The 23,037-nt window shown below is 47.2% G+C and overlaps 11 protein-coding genes across 11 annotated transcripts; 7 read left to right on the top strand and 4 right to left on the bottom strand.

Moving 5' to 3' along the window:
* Positions 1-569: 569 nt before the first annotated feature.
* On the top strand, positions 570-2,451 carry FVEG_01527 (murein transglycosylase; the record flags this gene model as incomplete). The annotated part of the gene is made up of 6 exons (XM_018888535.1): positions 570-644; positions 721-1,008; positions 1,057-1,367; positions 1,429-1,622; positions 1,674-1,790; positions 1,844-2,451. The coding sequence occupies 6 exons, from the start codon at positions 570-572 to the stop codon at positions 2,449-2,451; spliced, it is 1,593 nt and encodes a 530-aa protein (XP_018744459.1).
* Positions 2,452-2,725: 274 nt separating this feature from the next.
* Positions 2,726-4,846, bottom strand: FVEG_01528 (hypothetical protein). The gene is made up of 3 exons (XM_018888536.1): positions 3,899-4,846; positions 3,015-3,854; positions 2,726-2,957 (listed from the first exon to the last, which is right to left on the bottom strand). The coding sequence occupies exons 1-3, from the start codon at positions 4,831-4,833 to the stop codon at positions 2,747-2,749; spliced, it is 1,986 nt and encodes a 661-aa protein (XP_018744460.1). The 5' UTR covers positions 4,834-4,846; the 3' UTR covers positions 2,726-2,746.
* A 968-nt stretch (positions 4,847-5,814) lies between these two features.
* Positions 5,815-6,729, top strand: FVEG_01529 (pirin (iron-binding nuclear protein); the record flags this gene model as incomplete). Its single annotated transcript, XM_018888537.1, has 1 exon — positions 5,815-6,729. The coding sequence occupies one exon, from the start codon at positions 5,815-5,817 to the stop codon at positions 6,727-6,729; it is 915 nt and encodes a 304-aa protein (XP_018744461.1).
* Positions 6,730-6,825: 96 nt separating this feature from the next.
* FVEG_01530 (hypothetical protein) lies at positions 6,826-7,407 on the bottom strand (the record flags this gene model as incomplete). The annotated part of the gene is made up of 1 exon (XM_018888538.1): positions 6,826-7,407. The coding sequence occupies one exon, from the start codon at positions 7,405-7,407 to the stop codon at positions 6,826-6,828; it is 582 nt and encodes a 193-aa protein (XP_018744462.1).
* Positions 7,408-8,705: 1,298 nt separating this feature from the next.
* FVEG_01531 (hypothetical protein) lies at positions 8,706-10,114 on the bottom strand. The gene is made up of 2 exons (XM_018888539.1): positions 9,466-10,114; positions 8,706-9,415 (listed from the first exon to the last, which is right to left on the bottom strand). Exons 1-2 carry the CDS (start codon positions 9,810-9,812, stop codon positions 9,094-9,096), a joined length of 669 nt encoding a protein of 222 aa, XP_018744463.1. The 5' UTR covers positions 9,813-10,114; the 3' UTR covers positions 8,706-9,093.
* Positions 10,115-11,643: 1,529 nt separating this feature from the next.
* On the top strand, positions 11,644-12,630 carry FVEG_01532 (hypothetical protein; the record flags this gene model as incomplete). The annotated part of the gene is made up of 2 exons (XM_018888540.1): positions 11,644-11,949; positions 11,998-12,630. 2 exons carry the CDS (start codon positions 11,644-11,646, stop codon positions 12,628-12,630), a joined length of 939 nt encoding a protein of 312 aa, XP_018744464.1.
* An 801-nt stretch (positions 12,631-13,431) lies between these two features.
* FVEG_01533 (hypothetical protein) lies at positions 13,432-15,175 on the top strand (the record flags this gene model as incomplete). Its single annotated transcript, XM_018888541.1, has 3 exons — positions 13,432-13,564; positions 13,611-13,939; positions 13,994-15,175. The coding sequence occupies 3 exons, from the start codon at positions 13,432-13,434 to the stop codon at positions 15,173-15,175; spliced, it is 1,644 nt and encodes a 547-aa protein (XP_018744465.1).
* Positions 15,176-15,606: 431 nt separating this feature from the next.
* On the top strand, positions 15,607-17,803 carry FVEG_14856 (hypothetical protein). Its single transcript, XM_018903873.1, has 4 exons — positions 15,607-15,673; positions 15,727-15,900; positions 15,952-16,104; positions 16,153-17,803. Exons 2-4 carry the CDS (start codon positions 15,728-15,730, stop codon positions 17,762-17,764), a joined length of 1,938 nt encoding a protein of 645 aa, XP_018744466.1. The 5' UTR covers positions 15,607-15,673; position 15,727; the 3' UTR covers positions 17,765-17,803.
* A 40-nt stretch (positions 17,804-17,843) lies between these two features.
* FVEG_01534 (hypothetical protein) lies at positions 17,844-18,815 on the bottom strand (the record flags this gene model as incomplete). The annotated part of the gene is made up of 1 exon (XM_018888542.1): positions 17,844-18,815. The coding sequence occupies one exon, from the start codon at positions 18,813-18,815 to the stop codon at positions 17,844-17,846; it is 972 nt and encodes a 323-aa protein (XP_018744467.1).
* A 536-nt stretch (positions 18,816-19,351) lies between these two features.
* FVEG_01535 (hypothetical protein) lies at positions 19,352-20,284 on the top strand (the record flags this gene model as incomplete). The annotated part of the gene is made up of 1 exon (XM_018888543.1): positions 19,352-20,284. One exon carries the CDS (start codon positions 19,352-19,354, stop codon positions 20,282-20,284), a length of 933 nt encoding a protein of 310 aa, XP_018744468.1.
* A 287-nt stretch (positions 20,285-20,571) lies between these two features.
* On the top strand, positions 20,572-22,763 carry FVEG_01536 (hypothetical protein; the record flags this gene model as incomplete). The annotated part of the gene is made up of 6 exons (XM_018888544.1): positions 20,572-20,709; positions 20,761-20,882; positions 20,936-21,835; positions 21,885-21,945; positions 21,996-22,613; positions 22,668-22,763. The coding sequence occupies 6 exons, from the start codon at positions 20,572-20,574 to the stop codon at positions 22,761-22,763; spliced, it is 1,935 nt and encodes a 644-aa protein (XP_018744469.1).
* Between the last annotated feature and the right edge of the window lie 274 nt (positions 22,764-23,037).

Below are 23,037 nucleotides of genomic sequence, written 5' to 3'. Positions count from 1 at the left end.
AATTCGATAGCGTTGCAGCTAAACTTTGCGGGGTCGAGACCAAGTTTCTGGGGATCTCCGCATATTCATCATTCCATGTGTCGGGCAATGCAACGGTAAACTCAAGTCATCGGGGAAGCAGTGAAGTCTTTGTATCACCGGAGAAATGCGCAAAGTCATGGGTGAGATCTGTGGAGATGGAGGATCGAGGAGGACCAATCATGGCGTCTCGGGGGAGCTAAATCTTTGCCCCTACATATTTTCACGACTCGTGTTCCACTTTGAGAATATCGGGGTTAGATTTTAGCTGCCCCGAAGCGCCATGATTGGCTCGCTTCCTCTCCATCTTGGTCTCGGGGCAAGGAACTGACTCCCCCGAGAGGGTATGTTGATGTTCAACAGGAGTTGGCTTATCCTCTGTAATCCACTGCGTTCTCATGAGCTAACATCATTGGTATGATCATGAGATGTCCAGAGCGGGTTTATTCTGGGGAAATATGCACAATGGGGGTATTTAGGACGAGTCCATGCGCGCCCGTTTCTGGATTGCTTGCCTTAACTGACCTATTCACCGGCTGCTCGCTTCAATCATGACTACCGGAATCCTAAAGACAGACTGCGATCGCATCGTTGACGCAAACGGCGATGCAGTACTCTTGCGCGGTGTAAGTTCTCATACCCTTACCATGCTCAATGTAACGATATATTGCAAATAGCGACATACTGACACCGTCATCACAGACTGCCCTCGGCGGGTGGATGCTCATGGAGAACTTCATGAACGGCTTCCCCGGACGAGAACACCAGATCCGAGCCGCGCTCCTCAAGGTGCTAGGCCAAGAGAAACACGACTTCTTCTTCGACAAATTCCTCGAATATTTCTTCGGTGAAAAGGATGCTGAATTCCTTGCTTCGCTAAACTTCAATTGTCTGCGACTATGTCTTAATTACAGACACTTTGAAGATGACATGAACCCTTTCGTTATCAAGGAAGAGGGTTTCAAGCATGTTGACCGAGTCATCAATCTTGTAAGTCGCAACAACTTTATTCATCACCCGCTGCTAACGCAATCGCAGTGCGCCAAATATGGCATCTATACCATCCTCGATCTTCACGCCCTACCAGGTGGACAGAACCAGGATTGGCACTGTGACAACCCGACCGGATATGCCGCCTTCTGGGACCACAAACACTTCCAAGACAGAGCGATCAACCTTTGGGAACATATTGCTCGGAGATATAAGGGAAATCCATGGGTTGCTGGATATAATCCCATGAACGAGCCTGCTGATGTTGAGTGGACCCGCCTATTGGCTTTCTACGACCGTATCGTGCCGGCGATTAGGAATATTGATCCTGACCATATCTTGTTCTTGGAAGGCAACACGTAAGGACAATCCACTCCAAGTCGGCCTGTTACAGAAATTCTGACGATATCTCCAATCTAGTTTCAGCATGGACTTTACAGGCTTCGACCGGGTATGGGACAACTCGGTGTACGCCATCCATGACTATTGCGGCTTTGGGTTCCCGAACCGAATCGGTAGGTTCCAAGGTACAAAAGAACAGGAGAGCTACATTCGCAGAATGTACGATCGCAAGGTAGAGTTCATGAAGAAGCATAACGTGCCAATCTGGAATGGTAAGTCGCATTCGGGTGCTTCAGATAACCCAAGCTAACCTATGTCTGCAGGTGAATTCGGTCCCATCTACGAAAGAAAGGAGTACAACCCAGATTGGGAAGTCCAGAACCAAGAACGATACAATATGCTGGATCGACAGATGGCGATCTACACTTCGGAGAGCATTGGTAGGTCACCCGTGACATCAATCCATTCCCCGGATGGCACTAACACAGCTCAGCGTGGTCCATCTGGGCCTACAAAGACGTCAACGTCATGGGTATGACCCATGTCTCCCCAGACTCCGCCTGGCTCAAACTCCTCGGACCCATCATCAAGAAAAAACGCAATCTTGCCGTCGACTCATGGGCCTACGACGACGCACATCTCCAAGACGGCCTCTTCGGCCCACTACACCAATGGTTCGAAGATAATGTCCCAACACAATACTCCAAGAAGTATCCCTGGCAATGGCGCATGCACATGCACGTCTTCCGCGGTATCCGAGGTATCACCATGGCTGAGTATATGATCCCCGAGTGGGCTGATTACTTCAAGGGCAAGAGCTTTGAGGAACTGGATGAGCTTGCTGCGAGCTGGAAGTATGAGAATTGCATGCAGAGGGAGCAGTTGAATGAGCTTCTGAAGACATATGCGCCCATGAAGGCTGGTGATAAGAGGCTGGAAGGAAAGGTTATTGAGTCAGAAGGTACTGCTAGTGATGTGGCCTCGAAGGAGGCTTCTGTCTCAGGTGTGGGTATCTTTGAGTTGTCGCCGGAGGAGAAGCTGAAAGCTGAGCTCAAGAAGCAACAACAACCACAAGCTCAGCCTATACCTGTCGCAGCATAGGCTTACCATTATAAATACCATGCAGCCAGCTTTAGAATAATAGAAAGACTCAGTGCTGTCTTTATCCATATTTAAAGTCTTACAAGAGTGTTGATTTGAGTCGATAGACCTGACAGCTGATGCTTGCATCACGAACGATGAATAGTGTTGTTATCAGCTACCAGCGCGTAATTTGGGGTGCACCGCCCTGCATACTCCGGTCTGATTCAATTAGGTTGGTCTCCTTACATCACTTACTTACCTTGCAAATATGTAAAGCCACTGGATATGGGAATGCAAGTCGAGTATTCGTTTATCATTCCGTCTGTCTTGCTATTCTATTCCTTCGGGCCACATCAATCCTCTCTAGTATCTCGATATGCCACGAAAACTCTGCTACGCTCTGGCCGAATCGAGCTAGATTCCTCTTTCCAGCCTGAATTGCATCCTCCACATGCTGGGGTAGTAGATCCTTGAATATCGGAAATATGGTTGCCACCATCAGGATAATGGTCATGGTGAAGGTGCTTGTTGAAGAGAGCAATGTCAGTAATAGCCAAAAGAATAGTTGTTGGATTACTTACACCATCCCAGTGGGGAACAAACACGTCAAACTATTTACCGTCTGAACATCAAACACCTTGATGAACCCGGAGCATCCATCCAAACATGACTTGGATCGTTTCAAAACTGCCTCTTTGCAAGGATGAGACTCAAAGTTGTCGATGTTGAGAACGATGAATTCGATGAAAGGCCTGTGAATAATGTATTGGCCTGCACAGTATCTCCCCTTGAGTCTCAAAATATTCCATGAGTTATTGCCAACTGGGATGCCCTGAATTCGCGCTGTTGGCGACTGGAGACTTGCCGGAGAGTTCGTATCATCATCGCCTGTCATAGGGACGTCTTGAGACGGGTTGCTAAGGAGAAATTCAGGAAGGTTGCGGTATATGGCCGAGTGATGAGACCAGAGATCCTCGGATATTCTGAGCAGCCAAGATGCATAGTTTGATCGTCTTGTCCGAAACTGCTCCTTGTCATCGTAGACAACGCTATTAACAGTGTTCAGAAAACGTCTGATGGCTGAGTTCGTAGTTATCTGAAACGCGACGAGCTCTTCCTGACTTCTTATTGTGCTGGCTTCTGACGACTCTGGCACGGATGGTGAGATAGGGTGGCTTTCGGCATTAAAGGCTGGGTATGGGATTTTGTCTTCATATCTCGCTATACCAGATGGTGACACGATTGATATTTCAGATATGAAATCACATTCGTATATGAAGGATATCCAGTACAGCCGACGGAAGCCATCAGAGATACTTTCGTTCTTGGCTTGCAATCGGGCCATGGTCTCGCACTTGACAGCCGTCGCGTGCGCCCAGTGGAAAGCTTCTGCTACCGCACCTGATGCTCCCATGTAGATGCTGAGTTGTTAGTTAGTTGTATGAGGCGTAGGATGATGGCTTACCCTGCGAGCATACTGGCCTGAGCAGCCTCCAATGACATGTCAGTTGAGACGTAGCCGAGTATCAACCTTGCCTTGCACCATAATTCACTTCTCAGCTGATCCTCCGGGTCTTTCGAGCTGTTTGAGACTGGTTTATGGTTATCTTCGAGGCATATGTCAGACTGTCCACTCGAACTCAACAATGCCAGGCAAAGAACCACAAGAAGCAGGCCATATCGCGGCATATCAACCATCGGTGTGTCATTCTCTCCATAAAACTCCCTAGCTGTTACCAGATCGAAGATCTTGAGAATGTCGCTCTTCAGTAGCAGAGGGAAGAAAATGTTGACTTTTGTAAAGTAGAGGTGAATCAAGTCGCGTAGCCGTGCTATACCATCATAAAGAGACGATCTGCAGTGCGAGCTGTCGTAGAGCTTCCACGAGGAAGGGGGCTGTGACGTTGTTGAGGGATGTTTGCTGTTTTGCTGATGCTGAAAAAAGACTTCAGTTGCATCTGCATAGCTCGGCAGTTCCTCTAGATCTGTGCTGGTCTCTGCCAGAAGCGTCTGAACCAAGCTCCATGAGAAAACGTGATTGGCGTTGGCCGTATGCGACAACGGTATCTGAACTTCAAACACAGGCTCTCGTCCCTCAGCAGTTGAGTCATGCTGTGGATCGTGATGGCTCGTAGGCGACGCTTCGGGTGGAGCTCTTTGATTCTGAGACGCCGAGTTTAACGACAGGATACGATCCTCGAGAAGCTGCATACGCTCCAGCAGGACTTGAGTGTTGTAGTCAATCTTGGGTTGTTTCGCATCTCGGTAGACGCAATCGACATTCTGTGAAGAGCAGAGGCCGCATCTTGGCTGAGCAGCGTCACAGCGAGTCTTGCGCATACGGCAGTTTACGCATGCTTGTATCACTCGTCTCCGGTTGGGAAATTGATTGTATGACATTTTTGAAGGAGGTGATATTGATGGTGCGATATCGCAAGAGGCTGGACTGAGATGGTGGCGAGGATTGAGTAGGCGGTCAGAACGGGCAGAGAATGAGAATGGCTAGCAGGCTTCGTCCACCGACGACAACAATGTTCGGAGTGTACAAGTTTTTTTCGATCAAATGATAAACGGGATGAAGTTGATATTTGCCATGACTAGCACTGCTTATCTGAGTCCTTCCTGGTGTTTTGCCTCTTATCTGCCTGCAGGCTAGTTGGCGTTAATAACCTGAGCTGGCGTGTATGCCTTGTTGAGACTGAAAGGCCAAAATCATTGATGCATCCGTTTTAAATTCGCCTTGCTACTATATCACAGGCTGTTCTGAATAATTCCTCATATAGATCCTGTTGGTTTATGGAAGTTTTGAGCTCAATTCATGATACAACTCTTGTTGAGTGGACTTACCGCGCGGTAATCTACTCGAAGGCCGAGTCGCCGCGCGGCTGATTTGTCATGGTACCTCCTTATGCTAGACTTAATCATTCCAGCTCATTGAACAATTCCACACCGTGAAGGGAATTTCAGCGGAAATGTTGAAACTCTGTAAGAGGCTGTCTCTGATCCATCATCTTATCTCGGATCTTACGCCTGACTTCATAGCGGGCAGAGCTTTACTGCGCAGCAGACAACCGACTTGGCTTATACTGTCGAACAATACAACACAATTTAGCCGACTTTCATGTGTGATTGCCCCGCCTGAGTTTTGTAAGCATTAATAATCAGGAATTGTCAACTCCGTAGATGCTTGACTCCGGTTTTAGTGCAAGTGCCCGCATTTATATATATATATATATATACATATCATCGCCTACCCAAGTCTTATACTATTATCGAAGTCGCCAAACGAAAATCATTCCAGTCTACTAAGACATACTTGTACATCATCGGCACGGAAGTTATCAACCAACACACTGTGCTCACGCCAGCCAGCTTTCAACCATGCCGGAATTAAGAACAATCAGTAAAATCTTTACAGCCCTCGAACAGTCCGAAGGCGCTGGAGCTAGAGTACGACGCTCCATTGGCAGCCGACAACAGCGCAACTTCTCGCCATTCCTCATGCTTGACTACATGAAGGGCGGCAATGGTGCAGGGTTCCCCGATCATCCACACCGAGGACAAGAAACAGTTACCTACATCCTCAAGGGCGCTATCGAGCATGAGGATTTTGCTGGAAACAAGGGCATTTTGAATGCTGGAGACTTGCAGTTTATGACTGCGGGCAGAGGCATTATGCATTCCGAACAGCCCGTCGAGGGCTCTGATGGAGGCGATAGTATGGGCCTACAGCTGTGGGTCGACCTCCCAAAACATCTCAAGATGTGTGAGCCCAGATATCGAGATTTGAGATCCAGCGAGATCCCGAACGTGCATCTAGACGATGGCAAGGTTCTGGTCAAGGTTATATCAGGCAAGGTCGGCGACGTCGATAGTGTCAAAGACTTGTCATATACCCCTGTGTGGTATTTAGATGTTGAGATTCACCCAGGTGGCACGCTGGTCCAAGCACTACCTAAGGATTGGAACGCATTCTCCTATATCTTTGAGGGTTCTGCCGATTTCGCATCTGACACCGGAGTCTTGACAAGGGTGGATCAACATGGCACGGTGCTATACGAACCAGGAGCAGATGTCGTTTCTATCCATGTTCCTGAAAGCCAAGATACCAGCGCTCGCCTTCTCATTATCGCCGGCCAGATCCTCGACCAGCCAATCGTTCAGCATGGACCATTTGTATCAACTAGTGCTGATGGTATTCGTCAGGCTTTCGAAGATTTCTACGAGGGTAAGAATGGATTTGAGAGAGCAAAGGGATGGCAGAGTGACAACACCAAGCGCAGAATGAGTATATAGAACGTATAAGGCCTTGCAAAGCTCTCGGGATTACTGATCGAGATCAAGGACATGAGCTGTTTACAATTAGACACCTGCTAAAGTTATCAAAAGTGTTCAATCCCTTGACACACCGGTAAATGCAAGACGGTTCCTGCTCCAACGCCTATCTTTTATCACCCCGTTCAAACTCGCACGCATAATCCGCTTCCTCACAGCCTTGAAACCCCTCAAGTTCTCGCTGGAAATGAAATGCGCAGCTAGACCCGATACCTGCGCTGCTGCCGGACTCGTGCCAGAACTATACTGAGGTCCATTATCGACTGAGCTCGGAACAGTAGGGACACGAGTGCCCGGAGCGAATATATTAACGCAAAGGCTGTAGTTGGAGAACGGAGCACGGCGGTTATCGGGGCCACTCGCAGCGACTGTGATGGCAGTACTGGCTGAGGCAGGGGAATAGGTGGAAGCGGGCTTACTCTGATTACCCGCTGAAACAACCACCGTGATACCAGCATTCGTAGCTTTCTTCACAGCGTGGTTAGTCGTGGCACTGTACTTCCAACCGAGAGATATGTTGATGACGCTCTTTTCCGCGACACCCTTCGCAATAGCGTCATTGGTAGCCCATTCAATGGCCTGGCGGAGCCACTCTTGTTTGCCTTTACCCCTTTTATCCACCACCTTGACGGAAATCATGGTGCAATTCTGAGCCAGGCCATACGTAGTCCCTCCGATAATTCCTGCCATATGAGTACCATGCCCAACTTCATCGTAATCTGGTGATTCTGGGACGAAGTTTGCTCCGTGCAGAGCTCGGCCAGAGAATTCAGCATGTAAGAAATTTATGCCAGAATCAATAACGTATACATATGCGCCAGGTTTCTCGGTTTCATCATCGTGGCATCGGGGCGAACCATGATTTGTGGCATAGCCTGGGGATATTCGTTCGAGATTCCATGGGTTGTTCGGCTGTGATTCGGATTCACGCGTTACTTCAGGGCGACGAGCGATCGTGTCCGAGGTAGCGGGTCGCTGTATTGGACATAGTATCTTTCGCGATGCCCGTAGGCTATTCTTTGTTAATATGTATTCCAACACTAGATATAGGTGGGAGTTGCTATCTTAGTAGCAGTGTTATAATACTATATTTTCCAATCATATTGGATTTCCTGGTTCTCAATATTAAATAGCGTAGTGGACAGTTATATACTAATCCTGGGGAAAAGGTTATAATAGCTTCTTGTATATCTAGAGGATTTACAAGGTGAGATGTTATTGAGTTCTTACGAAGTTATAGCAAGCAAATTGAGCATTAATTTTAAGAGGACCTATGCCTATTATTTAGCTCTAGGAGGCAGATGCTATTTAACGTGAAATATAGACATGGTATTAAGCTTCTATATATAAACCTTGTCGTATGACTTGACTATAAAAATCAGGTAAAGAGATAGATATAAGGATAAAAAATAACTTTAAACTTAATCTTAGAGTAATTAATAATATAAAGTTTATATAACTATCTATTATTTATTAGTTTTTAGGTTTTAGATCTTTATTATAACTATATAAAACTATAAGTAAAAAGTTACTTATTTAGCTATATTACCTCTTGTATTTTAGATATATAAGTTTAATAATTAGCTCCTAGTTATTAATAAGATTTAGAAATATTAAGAGAGTTATAAATAACTAATACCTGCTCTAGCTTACTTATAACTATTATAAATTATATATAACTTAATATTAAAGTATATTCTCTATTATTATAATATTAGTATATTTATAATATTTAAAAAAGGATACCTAAAGATATATATAGTAACTTAAAGAAGTTAATACTTAAATATAAAACAGTTTACTTTATATATTATATAAAAAATAAAGTATAGTTACTTATTACTTTTAACTAATATAAGTAAATACTATAGATATCTTAAGTAGATCTAACTATAGATAATTATAATTTTAAATAGTTATAGTTAAATATAGAATGTATTCTATTTAAGTTATTCTTCTTAGTCATATTTACATTAAAAGGTAACAGCTAGCTTCACGATCTTTTGACATATCGAAACAGCCCGCAGGGTGCACCTGTCACCTCCCTTGGTCCAGATAACTAGTCTGATAACTTAATTGACCCAGATGAAAAGAATAGCAGTAATTCCAAGAAATCAATGGCTTATGTGTACCCCACGAGCTGTTCCTTCTGTCAAAAGAAAACAGATAAGCCATCCCAGTCCTGAACAATGCAAACAGTCATCTGAGCCAAAACAGATCATTAAACACAGTCCACAAAGCCTTATTGGTCATGTGCAGCTATGCAAGGCATTTCAACCTCGGAAGACTTGCCATTCCATCCAGGAGCTACTCTCGCATCCAAAATTATCCACTATCCGTTTTCTGTTTCTTTGGTCTGCCTTTCTTCCGTTTACCACATTCATCAATGTGAACTTTGTGTGCATGCTTGTTGTCTTCGGTATGTCCACATATACACCGGTAAACGTTGCCAACACAAGCACACTTTCGTAAATGTTCACAATGCTTATCTTTGCGATTCGAGGTTCCGTAACAGCAGATATAAAGCGCATAGAAATGAGTGTTTGTCAGGTGCCGTTCAAGGGACCTCTTACTACCATGGGTCACACAGGTACCTCTTCCGCAATAGAATGGTTTTGAGGGACAATGGTGTAAAACTATGTGAGTGCTATAATATATTAAAATTCAGTCATGATACGACAGACGGGCCACACATACCAGAGAGAGGCGGCGTTGTCAAAGAGTGCCCCGCAAAAGTTACATGGTTGGGAGGTAGGGCTTGACAATGCCGATGGCGAAGCTCTTGATTCATATGGAACAATCGCAGTGGAACTCAAAGAACTCGAGCTATCCCATAAGGCCGGTGAGGACCTCGGCGGAGACGATGGTTCCGATAAGAAAATAGGATTATGGATAGATGAAGGTTGGAGAGAATCAGGAAGGAGGCGTAGTCTTACTTGCGCGTTGTCAGGTTCAACAGACTGGTAATGCTCAACTGCTGGCGGCGTGTCGTTGAAGGATGATGCTTCGTAACACGTTGCAGTTCTAGCAAAACTTTGAGTCATATCGTCCCCAGCAACATGCAAGGGTATATCAGGGTCGTGATCCCAATACCCCGTGTTGATCCACCATTGCAGGTCAGCAATGCCGCTCGTCAATGGTTCTTGGTAATGATCATCATGACTCCAGGTGATAACGAGTGCGCCGAGACCACGCTCGGCGCTACCCTTTAGTTGAACTCAAGCTCAATAGCGATGGTTCAAAAACAAATAAACGACAAAATAAGTAGAAAAGGAGAGCGCAATATATTGCCCTAAGAGATGTTTGGTAGGCACCTTGAGTTTTCTGGCAATGTAAAATACAAGTTAGATAGAGTTGTAAGAATGGAAGGTGGGGTTGTCAAACCTTTAATACGTACCGTTCCCGGCGTCCAGTCAAGGGCCTATTTTCTTATTCGTTACCCAGAACAAATTGTGGGCTTACTCGTGGCTGCACGTGTCTGCTTATATAAACAGCAGGGGCAATTGTGTTTTACCTGAGCAATCATAGACTGTAATTTCTATCCCTTTACGAATACAGCATTAAAACTACAACTAGGTAACCGCCTCAATTTTCCAAAGTCCTGGGGTGTCCTGTTAGGCACGTCGGTACCGGCAGATCGTTTGATTCCGTGGTTGGTCTTGAAAGGTCTCTTTTAAACGTCCTTTGTCACATAAATTAGAGATCCTCTTTTGTCTCTTATCTTTAGCCCCTCCTTCCCGCGGCGTCTGTACTTCAGCCTAGTAGTTTATTACAATGTCAATTGTGATAAATTTCAATTATTTGCCAAACCTTGCGGAGGGTAGAGTATGGCTGTAGCCGGTCAAGGAAGCCATTTTGGGAGTTTCACGATGTTTGCATCAAACCCGCAAACGGCCATTGACTAACTGTTGCGGCCAGCTGAGCAGCCACTACGCAAAATTGACAATAGGCGTCCAAGTCAACATCATAGCTACTTTATTTAACGGTCAAATATGAGGGCTGAAGTTCAGGTGCTCCATCGGTTAGGAGGGTCAGTTATGGCAAGATGCCAATTGGCTTGTGGAAATAACTCGGCATAGCAAGACAATCGCACAGGTTGTACCGTACTGGGTATAGTTGAGATTGTTTTTTTCTGTCTCCCTTGTCAAGGTATCAAGACATTGCCTCATCCGCCTACCCATGTTTTTCACCGACTTGACATACTTCACCATCAGGCCACAGTCTGATCCTCCTATTATAATCCTTAGCAAGAGTAATAGATAGGGATCTAAAGCATTTACTTTATTACTTTAATTATATAGCTTCCCTAACAGCTACTATTATCAGAATAATATAGTTTAATTACTTATAAATAAATATAATATTATAATAATAAACTTTTATAAATATAGTAAATCCTTTAAGCTAGAACTAGTTTTATATTATATAAAGGATTTAATAGCTTATAATTATACTATTATTACACTTAACTTTAGCTTTTAAAATATCTTTTATCTATACTTATAATTATAATATAAAAGTAGCTTATAAGCTTTATATTAACTGTCTTAAGTCCAGCTCAACTACTATATAACTTATTGCTATTTTATCAACAAATCTATATTTAGATCCTGATTAGAGACATATAAGTGAGTTGTGTATTTAGTAGCATTAACTAGGTTTTGATTAAGCCTAATATATGGAAACGGTCCTCAGAGGAGCCTCGCGTGAAGCGATTCGGTCTCCAATGCAAACTCAATCCTGACTAATCCCACGCATCGGAGTTCCTCCGCGTGAATAGTTTACCACAAAACGGTGAACAGCAAGCGCCTATAAAATATCCAGCAGCTCTTACCACCGCAAGCTTCAGCCAAGCTCTACATAGTCTCGGTCAAAATGAACTTTTACCCACCACCTCCCGTGATCAAAGCAGAGGTTTATCTGCGCATCCCAGACGACAAGCGCTGCCTGGGCCAAGAGTCGGAATGGCGCGGGGGCTTTGCGGGGTCGTTCCAGCACATTTTCCTTGAGGGACCAGTTGCCGATAGCGCTGGGAATCTCTATGTCGTGGACATTCCGTACGGTCGCATTCTCAAGATTGATAGCGAGAAGAATGTTACAGTTGCGTGCACTTGGGATGGCGAGCCGAATGGGCTGGTTGGGACTGCTGATGGGGATTTGTTGGTGGCGGACTACAAGCAGGTATTCACAACTTGCGTCTGAGGTAATGAGTGTTGCTGACTATACTAGGGTATACTTTCATTCGATCCAGAAACAGGAAAGATTGGTCCAAAGTTGACGAGGAAGAACCTCGAGCGATTCAAGGGACCCAATGACTTGATTGTTGACTCCAAAGGCAATCTTTACTTCACAGACCAAGGGCAAACCGGCATGACAGACCCAACAGGTCGTGTGTATCGCTTATCACCAGACGGAAGACTCGACACACTCCTTGACAACGGCCCTTCACCCAACGGTCTGGTCCTCTCATGCGACGAGCGCTTCCTCTACGTCTCCATGACACGGGCAAACCAAGTCTGGCGCCTACCCCTACACGCAGACGGAACAACCTCCAAAGCCGGCGTGTTCTTCCAGTCTTTCGGCAACGCTGGTCCTGATGGCCTTGCACTTGACGAGGAGGGCAATTTGTTCATTTGTCATCCAAGTCTTGGTTCGATCTTTGTGGTGGATACACATGGAATACCCAAGGCTCGGGTTGTTAGCGGATCGCCGGGGATCAATCTGACGAATTGTTGTTTTGGAGGGCCGGAGCATAAGACTTTGTTTATTACTGATAGCTTGGAGGGGAATATTCAGAAGGTGGAGTGGCATTGTCGGGGAGCGGTGCCTGCGCCGTTGCTGAAACAAAGTAGAGAGTATTAACAACGATATATTTATGCGTTCTACCGCATTGACTTTTATGTGTTAAAGACCGCGGCATACTTGAGCACTCATCTCTTGTCTCGTGATTCGGGATTTGGAGAAGCGTCTAATAACGTATTACTTTCTGATCCCATGGTTTGTCTCGAGACAGGGCAACCGCCCAGAAGTCTAGACCCATATGAGCACCTTGAACGCAATCTGCACAGTTCAATCAACAGTGTAGACTGGAGTTTCATAAAATCATCACCGTGGTCCGCGGTGTGAGTTCGTCCAAGACTTCATGACACGATAATATCCTCAGCCGCTCTTGCTAAGCCCACCAGCTCAACTCATTCCGTCCGCTGACGCCTTTTTACCGGCTCCCTTGCCCTGGCCTTTCCCAATGTAACTCAATCACTGACTCGTGACGAGGGGTAGTCCATCTCCGTCAGCAACTCTCTCAAATCTTCGCTCCGAAACCTGCTCCGGGTCCAGCCCGACAACACTAGGGCACGCTCCGACGACAACACTTTGACTCCACGCTAGACAAGGGGCCCACTCCGATGTCTGGGGAAGACTTGAATCCCGGGGAACCAAGATCATCCCCGCCTTTTTTCTCCGCGACGTGAGCGTGAGCGTTGCATTATTTTCTCCACGCTTGGAGTCGGTAATCCCCGTTGACTTTCTGGGGAAGGAATTTCCGCAAGGCTGGGCAGGATATAATTCACCCCCTTTCTCCGGCTCATAATCTTATTTCCCAGCTTCAAGCTCTCATCTTTCTCCTTCTCATTCTCCTACCTTCAAACATACACTCTGCTCAATATGGCGAGACCAAACATGATCAAGGCCACAAGACGGGCCATCAAAGATAGTCCCAAGGAGATCTTCAACTGGTATCTCCTCATGTGCACCTGCATCTGGAGTTTCTCTGGTGTCGCCAAGGGTTTCGACGAAGGTTAGCTCTCACATCCATCTACTGCCAACTCCAACTAATCACTTAGCAGGAAACATCGCCTCCCTCGTCATCATGGAGGTTTTCAAAGAGCGCTTCGGAATCGACGACCAGACCGATCATCAATATGCAAACACAAAAGGCTGGATCGTGGCTATTGCTACGGCTGGTGCTGTCTTTGGATGTTTGGGTTGTGTTTGGCTTACCCAGCGACTTGGCCGGACGCGTACTTTTCAGTTTTTCACTGTTGTTTACATGGCTGGTATCTTTGGTCAGACGTTTAGTAGTGGGAATCTTGGTGCTCTTTATGCCACCCGTGTCATTGCTGGTATTGGTATTGGCGCGACGACTGTTTTGCCTTCGGTCTACATCGCAGAGGTATGACCTCCCTTCTACTCTTGAGTACCTGCAACTAACGCGTAGTTTGTTAAGATTTCGCCCCAACCTATCCGCGGTCTCTTGACCCTCCAATACACCTGCTGCCAGCAACTCGGCGTCGTCTTCGGCTTTTTCTTCAACTACGGCGTCACCAAATACCACGCCGGCACAAACCTCCAATGGCAGCTCCCAACCGCACTTCAGCTCATCCCCGCTCTCATCTGGGGTGTCGGCACGTTCTTCACTCCCGAGACTCCCCGTTTCTTGCTCAGTCAGAACAAGAGAATAGAGGTACTTGCTACGCTTTCTCGGTTCCGAGGACTTCCAGAGGACCATCCTCATGTGCAATCTGAGTTTCAGGGTATTGAGAGCCAGTTGAACCATGAGATTGAGATCGTTTCTGGTGCCAATACTTGGGACTTGATCAGGGAGACATTCACGGATCTGTCTAACAGACGACGATTTGTTCTCATGTTTGCTTGCCATGTCTTTGGACAGTGGTCCGGTGCCAATGCCATCACTCAGTACAGCCCTACTATCTTTGGATACCTGGGTATTGAGGGTACTGAGGCTCGCTTCCTTGCAACTGGGTGCTACGCCATCTTGAAGTTTGTGTCAGTACTCATTTTCTCTATGTTTGTTATCGACTTCATCGGACGCCGTCGATCTCTCATGACGGGAATCACCATGCAGATCTTTACTCTAGCTTTTGTTGGAGCTTACCTCAAGGTCACCAATGGCTGGACTCCCGAGAAGATTGAGGCAAGCTCGTCTGCCATGGCAGCTAGTCGCGCAGCTATTGCAGCCATCTACATCCATGCCATCGCTTGGTCCATCGGCTGGTTCTCCATTCCCTACCTCGTCTCAGCCGAAGTCTTTCCTCTCAGACTTCGTTCCATCAACGTTTCCATCCTTATGGCTGTTCACTGGGCCATGTACTTTGGCTGCTCACGTGCCATGCCTTCTCTCTTGGCAGCGACCCAGCGTTATGGTGCTTTCATGTTCTTCCTTAGCATTTACACTATTTCTCTTGTTTATGTTTTCTTTGCGATGCCTGAGACCTCTGGTCGATCTTTGGAGAGCATGGATAAGTTGTTTGAGAGACCCTGGTACACGGTGCACAAGATTGCCTACCCTACTGCTGATGACTTGAAGCCTGCGGCTCGCGAGATCCTGGAACCTGAGATGAAGGATCAAGAGTCTGTGGTCTTAAACCATGTTGAGAACAGATATTGAGTGATTAGGCAGGAGATAATATTAAAATGGAGTGGCTATAGCCAAGTTTTTAGATTGATGATCTGGTGAATGAACCCTTTGCCGTAACAAAGAGTCAGCTTCTCAAAACGCTCCAATCCTGAGCTATTCCTAATCTGGTGACCAATTTGTGGAGTGAAGCACGTGATATCTCCCCTCTATTTCCGTAGCCTGCTCATTATTGGAGCATTTAACACCAAGTTGGTCCCCAGATTTTGTCCTCCAACAAGCCCAGCTTCAGCTCCAGCCAATCACAAATGGAAGAAGATGTCGCGTCTTCCAAGACTTCCAGCGTGTCAATCATGCGCCCAGAAGAAGACCAAGGTCAGACTTGGTACATACTCTATCTTCGTTCAACGTGCTGACAGAAGTGACCCAGTGTGATAATAGTAGGCCAAGTTGCTCTCTGTGTACACGCAATGGGCAAGAATGTCTCGTCTCGTGCATTGACCCTGACACTAATGGCCAGTTATCAAGAGCGTGGGTCTCTTACAATGCCTTGTCTCACCCAATCTGACGATAGTTACAAACAGTATGATCGATGAGCTCGAGAGAAAGGAGCAGGAATTGTCCAATAGGCTTCAAGAAATTGAGTCAATCGTAGTCGCGGACCAAAGTACGGTGGATACTTCCAGTCCAGATGACAGACATACCGTGAGATCCATCGCAGCATCGTCGCCTGCTACACGAGAAGGAGCAAGCTTGAGGTATGTTTCATCGCGATAGCATTCAAGGAATCGACTGATATATAGTGATAGCTTCATCGCACATTTATTCTCTGACGCGAATTGGAGAAAGTCACATGCCGCTTTGCTCAGAACATTGGCTGATGCACCCGGTGCCGATGAAGTCTCGATAGCCCCTTGCTCTTTGCCATCTGCAGTAGAGACACAGATGTTATTCGAGAAATAGTCAGTCACAATCTTCTTGTCTCTACCCATCTACTAACAAGTTTGCAGCTTGAGCTGGGCGCACATACAGAACCCGTTCCTTCTCCGCAGAAGCATCTGGGCCCTCCATCAGCGTCTCTTCAATGGCCAAGGTACATCCACCAAAGCCTCGAGCCACGACCTATTCAGAGCCTTCATGTTATGCGCCATTGGGGCAGTTCTGCCATACCGCAACAAGCTTCATAATCGCCACCCAGAAGCATACTATAATGCAGCTCTACAACACCTCGGCAGCGACTTTCTGACTCGGGGTCTAGAGTCTGTTCAAGATTTATTGCTTATATGTAGATTTGGCATCTATCACCCAATAGGTACTTCGATCTGGGACGTCGTTCGCCTCTGCGGACGTCTCTGCATCGAACTTGGCCTTCATAACGGGACTGATATCCGCGGCGATCTACTACAGACACAGCTCAGAAGGAGAATATTCTGGCAGTTCTATCTCATTGATCGCTACAGCTCAACGACTCTGGACCGACCATTCTTGATCGATGACGCAGACATTGAGACAAAGTTTCCAGTTGAAGTCAGCGACGAGGAACTCGAAGCAGCCAGCCGCGAAGTCCAAAGCCTCGATGCTTTGAACTTCACTCGCGCGCCGAATGTGCAGAATGAAATGACCGTCTTTTTCATCTCTGTGCGGCTGAGGCAGATATCATCACATATACAGACCGAGTTCTCTAAGCTGAGGCGGAAGATCTCAAGTACCAGGTCAAAGCACTTGCTCGCGGGTCACGTCCATGTTGTGATGACGAAGCTTTTGAGGGAGTTGAAAGACTGGAGAAACAGCAATCCCATTATACAAGAGCCAAGCTGTCTGTACGAAACACAAGAATGGTATGACTTGCTTATCGCCCGCGAGAGACTATCCGTCCTCCGTCGTGCAATCGATCTTGTCCCAAAGGTCAACGGCTCCCCACCAAAAGAGATCCTGACAGTCTTCCTCAGATCAGCGCTGGAGACAATTGAGAAATATCACATCATATGTCAGAAGCGAGAGATGGTGACACATACGCGAAGCTACTTTCACATGCTCTTCACAGCGGCATTGTCGGTCATGTACTGCATATCCGTATCCAAGAAGCTTACGCAGGAAGACATGCGTGCATCTCACCAAGGTCTGCTGCGTTGCCAAGAGTTGCTGAATAGTGTTGCCCGACAACTACCAGACGCGAAAAGTTATGTATCTGTATTTGAAGCTCTACACCGCGACGTGTCACAGAGGCTATGGCCGAATGTGCGAGATATATCTGTCAATCTCCCCGTTGATCCAGCTATGGGCTTCTCAAACGATATCACGACCTTCAATGGGCGGAATTTCTCTCCGGACCTGGGTACGAGTACTCTACCCAATTCCCTGGGAAACATATCCGACTTTTCAACGAATCGCCAGTTCTTTGACCAGGGTTTACAGTCGCGAACGAACCTGACAGACACCATAAGCCAGTTTTCTGTTCTGGGGCAAGATGGAAACGATATATCTGAGGAGTATCAGGATGGGTCGTCGGTCAATTGGGCGCTGTTGAACTACGATTCGTTGTGGAATATGGAGTCTGCGCTGGGTCAGTATGTTTATGGAGATCCTACGAATCCCAGTGTTTGGGACGGCTTCGAGTTTTGAGCAATTGAAGATCGTGAAATATGAACTATTAATCGTGTATACTTTCTCAGTGGTCAATCTATAACTACCAATCCTGCTATCATGGGTTGTTTAGCGCAAACTCCAACAAATATCTTGCCGCCGCCATACCCGTCTGCATCTGCGTTTCCGCCGTCGCAGCTCCAATATGAGGCGTACTAACAGCGCCAGCCTCCCATAGCGAGTGATACCTCTCATAACTAGGTGGTTCCTCCTCATGACAGTCAAGGCCAGCGCCCCAGATAAGACCTTCAGATAAGGCGCGCTTGAGATCATCCTCGTTGACGATACCTCCGCGTGCGGTGTTAATAACAATAGCTGTTCGCTTCATCCTCTTCATCTCAGCATAGCTGATGAGATCTCTTGTTTGTGGGGTAAGAGGCATGTGAACGGTGATGACGTCTGAAGACTCTAGAACCTCTTCGACAGAGCTGGCTCGCTGATGAGGAATATCCGCCCATGCATCAGCAGGGAGGAAGGGATCATAGGCAATAACATCTGCTTCGAAAGCACCTCTGAAGATACTAGCGACGCATTTGCCGATGTTGCCCATTCCGAGAATGCCGATTGTCTTGTGATGCAGAATCAAGCCAGAGCATTTCTCCTTGGGGACGAGAATACCCGATGACTGCTTGGCAACAATAGAGCCAACCTGACGAGCAGATGCAGTAGCTAGTGTCAAAACAAGTTCAGCGACTGCTCTTGCGTTGACACCAGGAGTGTTGAAGATCTTGATTCCCCGTGCAGCGCAGGCATTAGCATCGATTTTGTCAATACCGACGCCTTGCTTGCCGATGGCGACTAAGTTGGGACAGGCCTTGATGTCTTCTGCAGTCAAGCGAGAGGATCTCATTAAGAGGTAGCGTGCTTCTTGCCTCCATTGGCTGTGCTTGGGGTTATCGGGAGTGATAGCATTGAAGTTCTCTTGACAATATGCCATAACTTGAGGGTGGAATGTGTCCATGACATAGACTGTTGGCTTTCCAGAGGAGAGGCTCTCTGGTGGAGTGTCTGTTATAGCGCTTGGTGCCATGGTGAATGAGATGGGGTATTGAGATGCAAGGTAATGTTTGCGTGGTAGTGTTTGTTTAGAGAATAAAAGCTTAAGTCGTGCACTTTTATGTATCTGCTTCAAGGCCAATTTCAACGCCTGTGACTCCCGCGGGATTCAACCGGTGAATCATTTCTCTTTCTGTTCCACTTTACGGCATCCGTTATCCGTAGGTATCATGCCGACGTGAGATGGGCATTGTCCGATGACTTCTCGGGGTTGTATGCGGCCCCGCTCCGACCCCACGATCTTCTCGGCTCCAACAATCGGGTCCTAGAATTGGACGGAGGCAATTGATGGGGGAACGAGATCGGACGCGGAGAAGGACTTATCCAGCATTTGACCCTTGAGGATGTAACATGACTCCGACTTTGGAGATATGTATATTAACATGCTGGAGAAACCACCTTGACCGCTTCTATCCTCATCAAACACCAGCATCTCCAATCCCCAAGATTCACAATCATCTACTCCAATATACCAGCTCAATCCACCCAATCACGCACCGTACTCTCACAATGGCTGCACCTATTCCCCATCCCATGCGAGAGAAGCTTCTCCGCGATGCAGTCGCCTACACAATGAGCATCAAGCTCGTCAAGTCCATCGAAATCGCCGGCATGGCCAAGACAGCCGGCTACGACGGTATCCTCGTAGACATGGAGCACTCTTCCTTTGATCTCGAGACAACAAACCAACTCTGCGTCGCCGCTCTCTACGCCGGCATCTCCCCCATCGTCCGCGCCCCCAGCAAAGACCCCTTCTTCGTGTCAAGAATTCTCGACGGTGGCGCTCTCGGCATCATCGTCCCTCACATCCGCTCTGTACAGGACGCCCAAGATGTCGTCAACGCAGCCAAGTTCCAACCCATCGGTCATCGTTCCTCCACAAATGGTCTACCGCATCATCAGTTTCGCTCTATCCCCGCCAAGATCTCTAACCCTGTTACGAACGCCGCTACCATGGTCATCCCCATGATCGAGACCCTTGAGGCGCTGGAGTTAGTTGATGAGATTGCCGCTCTTTCGGGTGTTGACTCTCTTCTGATTGGTACCAATGACTTGACTGCTGAGATGGGCATTCCCGGAGATTACGAGAGCCCTCGTGTTACTGAAGCTTATGAGCGCACTATTGCTGCGTGCAAGAAGCATGGAAAGTGGCTCGGTGTCGGTGGTCTTCATGCTCGTCTTGATCTAGTGGAGAAGTTTTGCAAGATGGGAGCCCGTTGGGTCATGGCCGCTACTGACGGTCCTCTACTTCTTGGTGCTGCTACTAAGAGAGGTGCTGAGATGGCTGCGTTGAATGCTTCGGTTGTCAAATCACAACAGGCGAACGGTCACTCAGTAGAGAAGAAGGCTAATGGTGATACCAACGGTACAACAAATGGGGTTGTCACGAATGGGAATGGCATCACAAATGAGGCTACTAATGGCGTCCCAGTTGCAGCATAAGGAACAAATTCCTCTTGTGTACGCAAAATAGTTCATAGATGGTTAGTTTCTCAGGCTCTAGGTTAATTTCGAGTGTAATTTCTCCCCATTATGCCCCAGCGACCTCGTCCAAACTAAGTTAGACCACTTTCGATCATGATGAAACGGGGCAACACGTGACTACAGGACCAGGTCCGATAAATCTGGGGTCATCCCCGTCTTCCCCCTCCGACGACCAAACGCGTCCCTCGGGCTCACTCCGTCTCGTATCTCTCTCGGCCTCTAGATCAACCCAAGAAACATGCAACATGGTAACTGATTGGCGCGAACTATCCCGCGTCTCACTCCCAAGCCCTGCACTGGCCAGTAGTCCCAGTTCGTCACAGTCGCAGGCTCCGCAGAAGAATAGTCTCGCTTGTGAACGGTGCTTCAGGCGGAAGCAAAAGGTGATGCTTGTCAATATCGTGCATGTTAGGGTTCTTACTAATGTGTCATAGTGCGATAGGTTGCGCCCGGCGTGTACTTCGTGTGCAGATCTTGGCGTTGAGTGCATTGCACGGTTTCAGCAGTTTGACTTTAATGATGAAAATACTACTCTGACGCATGCGAGAGTCAATGGGTATGTGACGATTTCGCATTCATAGTTTATGTATCACTCACCTATGTTCTTAGTTACGTCGATTCTTTGAGACGCCGTGTTGCTGAACTTGAAGAAAAGATCAAAGTTGCTGAGCAGAAACATGTTCAAGCCAGACATGCATCTCTTGGCACAGTGGATGTCGTTTCGCCCATCAATGGCAAACGACGACGATCGAACTTTGGATCTGTTTCATCTGCCACGGCGAATCAACAGATCCCTGCCAATGGCGAGGAGCAGTCAAGTGTCCAAGACACCATGAGCGCCATTGGGCTCTTGTCTAACAAGGCCATGGCCGAGTCTCGTACGAACACAGGTGATAAGCCACATAAACTCGCCATCATTGAGTCAATATCGGCAGCTCTGGCTGTAGATGGACGAGACCCTTCTAAGGCATCATCGTCGCAACCGGCGTATGTGATGGATGACCAGCTCATCCCCCTCACACGCAACCTAACGCTGAGTCCCTTTCACCGTTTCCTGGACTGGAGCGTCTGGCTCCCTCATATTGATGAGAACCGCTTATATGAGCAATATGAGGCTGTTCTGGAGACGAGTGATCAGGGCATTGATCCAGTTAGAACCGCACTGCCTCGCTTCACCACATACCTGGCTGTAGCTATAGGCATCAGTATGTCACCTGATGCTGGTCGCCTTTCCTCACTGGCTAGCAATCTCCATGCTGCAGCGGTGAAGCTATTGCCCTTCATTCTTCACTCTCAAGAGCCTCTTGATACTTTGCACTGCATGCTTCTGCTTGCGGTCTTCTCTATGTTCAGTGCATCAGGTGGATCAACATGGCATCTTATGGGATTCATTATGACAAATTGCATAGCTGCAGGCTTGCACAAGACTGTACCGCCAAGGAATACATCAGATACAGAGTACACTTATCGAGTTGAGTGGCTATTCTGGAGCGTGTATCTTTGGGATCGGTACGTTCGATGCTAGAGTCGGATGCATGAAACTGACTACGGGTTATAGATCTTTGGCATCAGTTATGGGTAGACCTTTTACTATTACCGAGGTCGACATTTCAGTTACAGTGAGATGCCCAATGGAACTCGACATGAACGAGACTAACGATAAAACTAGGTACCAGATATAACAGAAGATGAGACTGCCTCTGGGCCAGTCAGAAATAAGCTTGCTTTGAGTAAACATCTTGTCACTCATGCACAACTTATCTCAGATGTAGTCGGAAGTCATAGTTCCAGCCCACTGTTTTCCTATAGCAACCTCTGTTTTTGGCGCGAGTTCCCTCCACAAACCGGAGGCACTACTACCCCAACAAATCCCCAGTTCGACTACCTGGATCAACTAGCATGCCGGGCTCTTATTCTAATGGTCCAACCCAAAGACCAGAACCTGACAAGCTCCGAAGCCGACGTTGAGAGTAACAGCGAAGTTGAAGCTGATACGATTGGTTGCTGCAAAGCACTCATCGAGAAACTCTATAACAGGTCCGGAAGTGGCGCCACGGTATCTTTCCTAGACGCATATGATATCTTGGCAGCTGCTGTAGTGTACATTTGCCTCGTTCAGCGCACACCACAACCGAACCAAACTGGCTTGACACAGACCTTTGAAGTAGTGAGCAAAGCATCTATAATTTTAACGCAGTGCTCATCCAAGTTCTCCGCCTTGAGCATCTTTCAGCAATTCCTGCTAACAATGTCTACCAAGATGATGGAAGGACAGAGCAGTCAGCAGGTAAGTTAACTTTCCCCAAAGTAGATATGCTTAAAATATGGTTAACGCTCGCAGAATTTCCAGGACTTGATACCCCCCGAAATCCCAAGTCATCTACGTCGTATAGTGCAACGCTATTCCTCATCAGTGACAATCAGCAACTCACTTTGATCACCCAGCCCCCCGGGCCAAGTCCGTTGGCCCAGAGTCATGAAGTTTCATTGGCGGATGGTAGCCGACGGGTTGACCCCGAACGCTAGCCCCCGCGAACGTCGCACTCTATCTTGGAAGGTTATTCCACAAACGCGGGGATGCGGGGTGACCGCGGTAGTGAACTCGGATGGAAGAGCGAGAATAACACGCTGGAGTAACAACACCCTGGCATTCTTGGAAGAAGTTACCCAGCTTGGGGTAGGGTTTGGCATGTATAAAAGTGTATGATACC

This window comes from Fusarium verticillioides, chromosome 6, assembly GCF_000149555.1.
Source record: "Fusarium verticillioides 7600 chromosome 6, whole genome shotgun sequence".
Classification (NCBI taxonomy): Eukaryota; Fungi; Ascomycota; class Sordariomycetes; order Hypocreales; family Nectriaceae; genus Fusarium; species Fusarium verticillioides.
This window is presented reverse-complemented; position numbering and strand designations above follow the sequence as displayed.